Genomic DNA, 11,986 nt, shown 5'->3' with positions numbered 1-11,986 from the left:
ATTCAATCCCAAGCCCTCTAACTCCCCATTCATGCATAGCAAAACACCATCTGGTCCTATTTTGCCTCCAGCAATCACAGCTGACCAAAAAAACGATAATAACAGCTGTTGCAAAACAAAAGCCAAACAAAGGCTGTGGGGGCGGGGAGAGGGGGGGGGGGGGCGGGGAGGGAAGGTTAGATTGAAGTCCAGTGCTGAGAAGAAGAAGAAGAAAAAAAGAGCTCCATGAAGTGAGAAAGGGGAGAGAGACCTGAAGCCCACTGAATGCACATGGCAGAGGACTTCTGCTCACCCTTGAGCTAGGAATCCATTTGTCTCGAAGGCCTTCCACCTCCCGTCAGGTGGGAGCCTACCGCAGAAATTATGCCGCAACAAAGGCATTTAAGCTTTTGTTCTTGGGAGCCAGGAACTAATGACCCCGTGTCAGCTACAAAGGAAATCTCCGTAGGTTATTTCATCCTACGGCATCGAGGTTAATGCAAGAGAGAGAACATGTTTAGCCAGAGTAATAAAATTATGTGCCCACGGCAGGGGGGGACAGAGGTGTGTGATGGAGGTGGAAGGGGCGGGAGGGCCTTGTTCATGATTGTGGACACTTAAGCGGGGAGGCTTGAAGGCCACTGAGGCGCCCCACTAATCAGCTTCCACATTTCTTAGGCCTACTTCTCAGCACCCCGATTTCTTTCCGACCTGTAACAACAACAAACAGTCCACCGCCTTCTTACTTTCAAAGCACCAGAAACACATGTACAGATAGAAATCCAAGTTGATGCACCATATTCCTAGTGAGTCCTGAGAAGAAGAATTCGGTCCCAAGTCTGGGGAAATTCTTTTCATGATTCAAGCCTTTGGGTGTTTTATAACATTTAGTTTTGCCTGATGGTTAATTTTTGAAACTGGAGGGGACGGAACTATGTTTTCCCTCCTTGACATGGGCCATCAGTGGCTTTGCAGCATTTAATCAAATGTGATAAAACCCAAGATTTAGAAAGTCATTTAATAGATGTTACAGCACCTGCTTCTAACTGCAAACAGTCGAACACAGACTTCACTTGCAATTAAGCCTTATCACTAGTGACATTTTTTCCCCCCCAGCAATACTTCATGGGTTTTCAAAATGACAATTACAGAACTAATACACAATTACTGTCACATGGAGTCCGCCAATTAATTCTGAAGACATTTGTCTAAAGGTTTCACAACAGAATATAAAATGGCTCTTATTGTTCAGTAACGTTCGTCTCGATCCTCAGAGAACCTTCCACCCGTCGGTTCTGCTTCTGATGGATCTGACTCGAGCAGATCCCTTCTGTGTGGGGTGCACTGCCCCCTCCTAGTTGGGATGAGGCGTCGTCCGAAACCCGCACACTGATACCTGTCGACTCATGCATCTTAGGAAAAGCTTCCATTTAGACATACATTTCTCTACAGCAAGAAATCTATAAATTTATAATTAGAATCGCTTGCTGTTCAATATTTGTACATTCTACAGAGGAGAGGATTATGAAATATTAAAAGCCGGATTCATTATTCATTGCCCACAACATACAGTAAATATTCTTTGAGAGGCAACAACTTGAAGGCATCCAGAGTCCATTATTTTCTGAGTGCTTCGCACCCGGTAACTATGGACCCGGCTCCTCACACCCTCGTTTGTGTGTGTGTTTGGTTTTTTTTCCCTCCAGATGAGGGTCTGGTCAGGCTTGACACTTGCTGTTTTTTAATTTTCATTTTATCATAAGCAGTGGAAGACTGTTGCCAGCGGTAATTTGCAATTTTTATCAAGACCTCTTCATTATAGCTTCTGACACGACAGATGCTGTAATTAATCATGCAAGACAACTGGGGATCGTGGTCACAGTGTTCTCCAAGAGGAGCCATCAGGAGCGAGGCGAGGGGGGACGACGTGGGCACTGAAATCATTATTTTGGCTGAAGAATTAGCATGGGTTTTAAGAGCAATCACCACACCCGGCCAGCCCGCTCTCGCCCCCTCAGAGAAGACGCGTGCTTTTTCCTCTCTACTTACCTTCCACCCTTGCCCCTGAACAAAAACATCGTCACAAAACCATTTCCAAAGTATGTTTTGTTGCTTTGTGTGTTTTTTTCAAGGGCCCTCGTTTGGGGCCAGGCCATCCACACCCTTTGCTCTGATATCCCATTTCCGGTTGAACATGGGAGCCGATCTTGAGCTCCAATAGAAGCTGGTCCGTGGCCTGCTTCCCCCGGAGACACGTATTCAAGGAACCAAAAGGGAAACGTGACAGATCATTTTATTTGAAAAGTGAACAGTTTCCGGGTTGTTGCATCAAAATACAGCCCACGGTCTTTACTGAAATGTGTTTATTCTATAGCAAGATAAAAGCATTTTTTTTTTTGTTTTAGTTAAGCAAAATACAAACAACTCAATTGCTGCTATCGTAACTCATAAAAAAGTATAAAACAGCGTAAAAACACAATAAGCAACGTAGCAATGAATGGTTTGTGTCACCAGTGTTTACGTTAAAGCCTCATTTATGAAAACTTTACAACACATGATAGGAAAACGTACAACTTGGAAAGAAAATATTTACACTGATTATTCAGATGCGGTGCGCCTGTTAAATATTCTACCGGTATTACATCATAATAAAAACTCTCGCTTTTTTTTTTTTAAATCTTAACTTTTGTAATAACTGCTTTCATTTAAGTTCATTTCCCTTTTAAAAATACAGTGTTTTTATTTTTCGAAACTTGTCACTCAAAACACAGAATATAATATTCACATTCTTTCCCTCTAATTGGAATGGATACAATGGGCTAACAGTGGTCATAGATATTGTTCGATTTGGAGAAGTCGTGGGTAAAAAGTGGAAACGAGTCAATACTTGAATCTAATCACTTGCTTTTTTTTCTTTTTCTGGAGATATTTAGGAAAAAAAATAAGACCTTTGGCAAAAGTCTGTGATTTACATTATTACTTTTTTTATGACAAAAAAAATGCCATCGACGATTCATGTCATACCAATGTTTGTATGACACGGGAATATCTTCCTATTCAGGTAGTTACAACTGTGCTTTTAATTTTTGGGGGGAGGGTTTCATGAGTTCCCGTCGCCTGGAAGTGCGGTCCAGTCACTTAAATGGAGACATAAGGCCATGTCCTGTGACTCAGAGAGGCCCCTGTGTTGTCCTTGGTAGGTCCCAGGATTCATGAAACGGTTTGATTCACATATCGTAGGTACAGCCTGAATAAATTAAAAAAAGGCATCACATAACAGAGCACAGCTTTTCTTGTGAAAACCCAAGTGGCTTTTCGAGTCAGCTAGAGGAGGATGCTCAGCTACGCTGTAGTTTTATTGCCTATCTAATAGACACTTCAGAGGACCATGGGATCTGCGATGCGCGTCTGCAGGGCCGACACCGCCTGCCCAGTCTCCGCCGCGGACAGCGGACCCTCCGCCGGCCTCCGCGCGCCCGTCCGTCCGCCTGCCGCTGCCTGCCTGCGCGTCTTCAGAAAATACTGACCTGCGGGAGCGCCGGAGTCTGTGTCTGGGACTGTATCTGCGACTGGTGCTGCGGCTGGGAGGCCGGCTGGGGGCTCCCGATGGCGGGGACGGGGGAGGTCATCTGCGGGGCGCCGCCGGGCGAGTGCTGGCGCGGCGAGGGCTGCGACGGGTGCTGCATGTGCTGCAGCTGCTGCAGCTGGAGCTGCTGCTGGAGCTGCTGCTGGAGCTGCTGCTGGCTGAGCTGCTGCTGGAGCTGCTGCTGGCTGAGCTGCTGCTGCAGGTGCTGCTGGAAGTGCTGCTGCTGCATCTGCTGCTGGAGCTGCTGGTGCATCTGCTGCAGCTGCAGCTGCTGCTGCTGGGTCTGCTGCTGCTGGAGCTGCTGCAGCTGCTGCTGCTGCTGCGGGGTCTGCACGGACGGGCTCACCTGCGTGGCGGACGCCGAGCCCACCAGGCTCGCGCCCAGGGAGCTGATCAGCGGCGCCCCAAGGTTCGACGGCATGCTGGCCGCAATGGTGACCGACGTGACGATCTGGTTCATGGGCAGTCTCATGGGTAAGGGCTTGGGAGCGATGGAGCGGGGGAGCGACTGTTGCTGCAGGGTCTGGGGCGCGGCCGCCGCCGACACCGCCCCGTGCGGAGGCAGCGGAGGGTTGAGGAGGAGGGAGGATGTCAGATTGGTGGACGCCAGGGTCTGCTGAACGGAACGAATGGTCTGGGCTTCCGCCGACTCAGCGGCCGCCTGCATTCCGGGAGGGAAAAGTCCCAAGTATGAAAATGCACGCAGAGTTAAGCATTCTTTTCAGGATGGCCACCACGATGCATGCTCCCCCGTCCCTAAGCCCTTTGCATGTGGCTTTTTAGCTCGTCCCAGGGATGGAATCACATTTCCCCCCTCTTGCCTGGGGCCGGCCTTGTGCCTCTGCTCTGCTGGACGGAATGTGGTGGAAGAGAGGTCTCAAGGGGCCTTGTACCCGTCCACACACACTACCTCTCAGAACTACCACTGCCAAGTGCAATGACACGAGCATGGCCCAGTAAGTTACCCCACTCAAGAGCCCGCCAACTGCCTGCCACCTATGGGAATGAGTCCCTTCCCCCCTCACCCTGACCCTGCACCTCCACAGGCATTGGCAAGAGATGAGCAGAGCTAGCTGATGCTGCCCACCATGCCCTCAATCTGAAGAACCAACCAGCTAACTGGCACTCTCTGAGATCAACCCTTATCTTCTGAAGTCCCTGGCTTTGTAGCTGCTTGTTACGCAGCTATGCTGTAGGGATAGATGACTGATACACAGATTGAAGAGCAACGATTCTTCAGCATGTAAGTCGGCACTAACCTCTCCACCAAATACTGACACGGAGTACAGACTGCCCGAGTACCAATCTACCTCTATGACTTCAGATCTCTGCGATTTGGGGCAAATTAATTCATCCAGCTGTTCCTCCGTGTCCTTGTCTATAAAATGGTATCTGCCTTGTGTAGAGGTCGTGAGAATGAAATCATATGCGTGAGGCATTTTTTGAACAGTGCCTGGCCCACGGGAAGCGTTGAGTAAATGTTAGCAGCTTTTATTAACAACCACAGCTACCAGAAAACACCAAAGCCATGTGTGTGTGTGATTATTGTAGAACAGGGCTCACTTGGATATAAGACCAACATAACTGAATTCCTTGGAGGTACTCCATTGAAGTACTTTACAGTGTGAGAAGTGGTTTAGTTTACCAAGTATTTGCAAAGAGCTCCGGAATTTACCAAAGCAGCCACGGGTGCGGGAAGGGTGTTTGAAACTCCTGTGACTGAGTAACCTGTTATAAACGACCCAGCTGGGGCTCAGCCTAGAGAGAAACTACCGATTATATTTGCACCGAAAACACAGAATTACCGCCTCAAAAATATATATTTTACTGATGCAACAGGGATTGCAGTGATTCCTCTTAAAGACTGTATTTCCTCCTTATCCTTCACAGAACTAGCAGATTTGGGAGACAGGGTAGTGGCGTCACCATGGAGCCATTGAGCTGATACCCACTCTCTTTAAATGATTTTGAATGTTTACGTCGGCATTTTTATCGCTCGGATTTATAAAATCTACTCTTAGAAGGAACCTGACAAGTGACCTTAGAGGTACAGACTAGCGATTTCCAACCTTTTTCATCTCCTGGCACACAAAAACTATTACTAAAAGTCGCAGCACACCAAAAACTATAGTTTTTGCTGATCTGAAAAAAAAAAAGGTATAATTTTGATTCATTCACACTGGATGGCTATTGTGTTGGCTATCATTTTTTTTCTTTTTCTTTTTTTTGTTAATCCTCACCTGAGGATATTTTTTCCAAGGATTTTTCTTTCTTTCTTTCTTTCTTTTTTTTTTTTTTAGAAAGAGTGGAAGGGAGGCGGAGGGACAAAGAGAGAGAAACATCGATGTGAGAGAGACACATCGATAGGTTGCCTCTTGCACATGCCCCTGCTGGGGCCGGGGATTGAGCCTGCAACTGAGGTACGTGCTCTTAACCAGAATCGAATCTACGACCCTTCAGTCTGCAGGCTGATGCTCTAACCACTTAGCAACCCAACTAGGGCTGTTGTCATTTTTTTTTTATTTGACAGTCTAAGAGAAAAGAGGTTGGTGCCCCTGAATAAAAGCCAAGTAGTGCGTGTTTTAACAATTCTTGCGGCACCCCGGTGTGCCACGGCACACTGGTTGGAAATTGCTGGTACAGACAGTCACTCAGTGTAGGAAAAGCCATCGCTGAGGCTTCTGTTTGAATGCGTGGTATCACTGAACAGTAAGCCTCCATTAACGTCCTGGCTGCTATGGAAACTGAAAGTGACAGCAGTCACATCATAAGAGAGTGAGTCCTGGGCTCCGAAGGCGGAGACACAAGTTACACGCACATATGGCGCCACCCTCCTTGTCGTGGCTCACGGGGAGGCTGAACGCATGCTCCCCAGAACCTCACTCCTTGGACGAGCTCTGTGTCAGACTCAGAGGTGAAACTCCGGCCTCCGTCACATGACGGCCTTCACATCTGAAGACTACCATCATCTGCTTCCCTGTGTCTTTCGATGACTTGGTTTTCAGTCCTCATCATCAACGTTTGAGGCCACCCTCTGGGGGGGCCTTCAACTGATCGCCATTCCTCTTTAAATTGTGGGGTCCCCAAAACAGAACCAGTTCTTCAGGGGCGGGCTGATCACTACGCTGTACAATGAGATGCTGCTCCCTACTATGTGAGATCAGCATGTTAGCCCCTGTTTCACACGTGCTGCCCAGGTTGAAGTTATTCTGAACTTACACCTCGAGGACTATGGTAGCCGCCCGCCAGGTCTCTGAAAGTAAATTTAGGAACCCCTTAAACCGCACCAACAAACAATATTCTAGATTGATTCTTTTAACATCCCATCTGATTGACTGTTCAGAGTCACTGAGTCCCGTTAAATATGTATTTCTGAAGCTAGTTTCTAGCATCCAATGTGTCACATTGAACGCTTCCCTTCTAAGCCAGCCGCAGAGTTGATGAGTGCAAGCATGGCCGCGATTTCCTCAGTGCCTTCCAGTGAGTCACTGGCTCTGGGCTGATAGCCACCTGCGGTCAGTGACTCACGCTCTGAAGCACAAAGATCACCTCTCCCTGCTTCGGGGTGAGTGCGTGCACAAATGCCCCCTTGAGCAAGTGGGTGCACATCCTTACTCACTTCCCTCCCCCTAATGGCCGTGGACCGCACTCAATTCTGAATAGCGACGGCCCACGTTCAGTTGTTTTCGGCAAATGACAAATCTGAGGCCAGAACAGGTACCCTAGCTTTCTTTCTTTTTTAAATAATGATTTATTGTTAAAAGTATTACATATGTCCCCTTTTCCCCCCATTGATCTCCTCCAGCCCGCCCCCACCCCCCACCCCAGGCCTTCACCACCCTATTGTCTGTGTCCATGGGTGATGCATAGATGCATATAAGGTCTTTGGTTGCTCTCTTCCCACTCCCCCACCCTCTACCGCCTTCCCTACGAAATTCTGCACTCTGTTCCATGCTTCTGTGTCTCTGGATCCACTCCGTTCATCAGTGCATTTTGTTGCTTAGATTCCGCACAGGAGTGAGATCACGTGGGTGTCCTATCTTTTAATGTGTATCTTCCAGGAAAAAAGGTTTGGCTATTGACCTAGACTGCTTTTCCTCCTTCTAACGAAGTGGCAAGTATCCCACCAGCTGTCCCAGGCAGGAGGACCGCTCTTGCTCTGATTCTGAGCAGCTGAGCATGGTAGATTTTAACATAAAAGGAGAGACAACTCGAAGAGAAAAAACAGGGTACACCCTTTCAAACAGCCTTGCAACCTACCACGCCCTGAGGCCCCGAGTGGGACTGTAGGCAAAACCAGTGACAAGAAGTGGAATCCCTGCTTGCCAGGGGACATACATCAAGATAAAAACCCTTAGTTCAATTTAATCTCCCCAAAGCCTCTCTAAATTCTAGGGAGGCTGAAGACAAAGTTAATTAAATGTTAAAATCATATAATGTAATAGCTCAGGCTCCTTTTGGATCAAGGTAATAATAATCTAGAGTGACATTTGCTTTGGGATGTTGGGGGACTTTATAATACATCAGGGTCCATTGTATACTCGGCGTATAATACATACACATGTCTTTATTTTTCAGTGCCGGGAGCGTAGTTTTACTTTAAATAACCATGAGGTTTATTTATTTATATGATATGGAACAGTTTGGTCAAAAAATGCAACCTCCCCTCTTGCAATAATGAAATCACTGGCGGACTTATGACATGATGTCCAACAATGCAAGACAGACGAGCCTCCCAGCTTAAACAGAGGACAATGACACACAGCCCCGTCTCTGACTTCAACGAAAGAATAAGAGGCCATTTTAAATTTGTCTAAACGGCTTCGCCACACATCTAGAGACCAGTGAATCCTTTGGCAACAATTTTGATTCAGCAGCTGAAATTACTTGAATTTACCGTATTTTTCATGCCACCATGCCAGGACTCCTTAATGGAAACAAATAAATGCGTGAGTTGTTCAAGAGGCCTTTTCGGTCAGATCTGAGGCGAGTTGTATTTATGTGTTCAATGCTGGCGGGGGGGGTGGGGGGTGCTGTTTTCAACCTTGTACCTCTCAGAGACCGGCCCCCCGGCACAGGCTTACCTTAGACACGAGGCTGGCCCTGTATGCGGCCAGGGCCTTCAGGTACTCCTTTTTGGCAGCTTCCGTCTTCCTTTTATACACCTGCCGAAAGGCCACAATTAGCACCACCCGTTCTGAACCACGAAATAACTGTTGTGCAATGTAGGTCACAATGTGACCTAATCACATTAACTCACATAAAAAGCTGGTCTCCCTGGCTTTGATCAGTGCAAACACACACACACACACACACACACACACACACACACACCTCAACACAAAAGCCAGCCACCCTCATGGAACACAATTTTGATGTTTACTGTGGCAAATGAGAAAAAGATTTCAGGGTGTAGCGTAGACTCTTTGAGAGTAACAGAGGAGGGTCTCATGCGAAGGCAGTAACTAAGGAAGTAAGAATAACATTTGCTGCAAATGGTTGAAATTATAAAAAGTAACATGTTTTCCCAGCCAGTGTGGCTCAGTGGTTGATAGTTGACCTATGAACCAGTAGGTCACGGTTCGATTCCTGGTCACATGCCCAGGTTGTGGGGTTTGATCCCCAGTAGGGGGCATGCAGGAGACAGCCAATCAATGATTCTTTCTCATCATTGATGTTTCTATCTCTCTCCTTCTACCTTCCTCTCTGAAATCAATCAATATATACATTTTTTTTTAAAGTAACAAGTTTCTCCATCACTGTCTTCTTTCCCTCACACACATTTATAAATCCGAGAATTAAAACAACAATAACCGGCCCTGGCTGGTTTGGCTCAGTGGATAGAGCATTGGCCTGTGGACTGCAGGGTCCTGGTTCGATTCCGGTCAAGGGCACATGCCTGGGTTGCAGGCTCATTCCCCAGTAGTGGGTGTGCAGGAGGCAGCCGATCAATGATTCTCTCTCATCATTAATGTTTCTATTTCTCTCTCCCTCTCCTTTCCTCTCTGAAATCAATAAAAGTATATTTAAAAAAAACCAAAAACACAAAACACCAACAATAGGTAGCGTGTGTGAAGACAGAAAGGATAGAGACCTTTGGACCTTGGTTTTCTTTTGCAGAGAAGAAAAGCCGTACATAGTAAAAGTTGGGAGATTTCCATTAGTGAGATGCATGAGTTGCATAAACACTTCCCAGCATATTCCATATGATTTGGACTTCTTTTCCTAACAATGACCTGATGGCTACGTATTAGACCAAAGCCTATCTTTCTCCCCAGAGTTGAAAAGTTGGGTGAAGCCATTAGCCAGACCCTTCAGGTTACATGTCTGGGGTAGAAAATCAGACTGCTACACACTGCAAATGCACAGGCAACTTCTGCAGTCGCACCCTCCCAACAAAACCAGCTGGTAAAAATGATATCATGATTTGTCAAGAAAGGAAAAAATCAAGGCTTTCCCACTCTCCAACCCTGAAACAATTATTCTATGTTTTTACGAATAGGGGTCTATTCTCCCAGTTAACTCCTATTAATGGTCACTGGAGTTTCATCGCAAGGAGCCAGGGGAGGACTGACCCCCAGGGAAGCCTTTCTTTTCTGGGCTGGGTGGAGGAGTTGCAGGGAGAAGGAGGAGGGACCAGGCCCAAAGGAAGTAGCTCCCACCAGCCTGGCTAATCTCCCAATACCTCTCCCACTGCCAAGCTTTCAAATGAACCTGGCATAAAATTTCAAATGCCTGGGGAAAATAATGAGACACGCAGGGACGGCTTCAAAGTTAGGAAACCCACTAGGATAGCATGTGAGTTCAGAAAGATGATCACAGAACAGGCAAGTGGGCTGGACCTTGTGGCTTTGTGGTACCCTTTTTGAACAAAGGGGGAAAACAGTCCACATTATTTAAAATGAAGAGATTAAAATCAAAAGTGTATGCTTGGAGGGTACTGCCTAGATTTCCTCCAACTCTCCTCTGAATGGGTTCAGATCACACATTCTTACTTAGAGGAACTGAGAAATCCATATAACTGGAGCATGGGTTGTGTTCATATATTCATATATATGTGTGTGTGTGTGTGTGTGTTTTCCATTCCATAGTTTAGAAAGGATTTTGTGGGAAGTGATCAGATTAAATGAACATATTCACTTAGAAAAGATACTGCCCTGGGGGTGCAGCTCAGTTGGTTGGAGCATCATCGTCCGATGCACCAAAAGGTCCCTGGTTTGATTCCCGGTCAGGCCACATGCAAAGGTTACGGGCTTGGTCTCTGGTAGGGGGCGTGCAGGAGGCAGGCAGTTGATGTTATGCAATCACAACAATGTTTCTCTCTCTCCCACTCCCTTCCTCTTTCTCTAAAAAATCCATAAAAAGTATTATTTAAAAAAAAAAAGATGTAAGGAGCCCTGGCTAGGTGGCTCAGTTGGTTGGAGCATCGTCCTGTACGCCAATAGGTTGCAGGTTTGATTCCCTCAGGGCACATACCCAGGTTGCGGGTTCGATCTCTGCTCAGGGCATGTACAGGAGGCAACTAGTTGATGTTTGCTCTCTCTCTCTCACCCGCCCTCTCTAAAATCAATAAAAATTAAAAATAAAAACATCCTCAGGTGAGGATTTTTCTTTAAAATTAAAGATGTAAGGAACACCCCGGCCAGATTTTGGCCCTGTGGCCACCACGGAGCTCTGGCTTACCTGCTTTTGTTCCTCTCCAAGGCTGTCCCACATGGATGCCACGATTTTTGAGACCTCTCCAAAGGTGGCGTTGGGGTTCTGGCCTTTGATGGCAGCCTGTGTGTCCCTGAAAAACAGGGCATATGCGGACACTGGCTTCTGGGGCTCGTTGGGATCTTTCTTTTTCTTTTTCTTTGGAGTCTTGGGCTTCTTGCCAGAATCCGGAGCCGCTCTTTTCTCCCCGATGGCCTGCAAAGCACGAAGAAAATTCACTGCCTGGCATGTCTTTGCAGCAAGACCTACTACTCGGGTCCGCAGTTGTTCTTTTAAGGTGTTGGGAAGCGTCGCCCACAGATGAGCCACCAGGCAGAGCGGGGGAGGGGCAGATTTGCTTAGCGTTCACTGGACAGCAGGGATTAGCATTTAGAACTTTGATTAATGAGATCCAGAGGTATCTCCAATCTAGTTACAACATATGCTCTAAATAGCAGTTATGAGTAATGAAAAATAACCCTCCATACCAGGCAATGCGCGCACTCTCTCTCTCCCTCCCTCCCTCCCTGTGCGCGCGCGCGCGCACACACACACACACACACACACACACACACACACTAAGGCTACACATATATACATAAACAAAATATCTCACTTTTTCAGGGGTTTTAAAAGTAAACCTAAGTAACATTCAGGATGTCAATCCTATTCAGATATTTTACATGAGGTCCCTTGCCATAGTCACATGCCATATGTAGGATGGGT

The 11,986-nt window shown here is 46.9% G+C and overlaps 1 protein-coding gene across 1 annotated transcript in view; it reads right to left on the bottom strand.

The window, feature by feature from the left end:
* Positions 1 to 2,265: 2,265 nt before the first annotated feature.
* The window catches only part of TOX3 (TOX high mobility group box family member 3), a 103,239-nt gene continuing 93,518 nt past the window's right edge, over positions 2,266 to 11,986 (bottom strand). The window contains exons 5-7 of the mRNA XM_036346906.1: positions 11,249 to 11,476; positions 8,650 to 8,730; positions 2,266 to 4,226 (exon numbers count right to left, since the gene is read on the bottom strand). Of these exons, the coding sequence (XP_036202799.1) occupies positions 3,492 to 4,226; positions 8,650 to 8,730; positions 11,249 to 11,476 (1,044 nt within the window). The 3' untranslated portion in view covers positions 2,266 to 3,491. The remainder of the gene's footprint in view (positions 4,227 to 8,649; positions 8,731 to 11,248; positions 11,477 to 11,986) is intronic.

The sequence above is a fragment of the Myotis myotis genome, unplaced genomic scaffold, assembly GCF_014108235.1.
Source record: "Myotis myotis isolate mMyoMyo1 unplaced genomic scaffold, mMyoMyo1.p scaffold_m19_p_19, whole genome shotgun sequence".
Lineage (NCBI taxonomy): Eukaryota > Metazoa > Chordata > Mammalia > Chiroptera > Vespertilionidae > Myotis > Myotis myotis.
The sequence above is the reverse complement of the archived record's forward strand: the minus strand, read 5'-3'. Positions and strand labels throughout refer to the sequence as shown.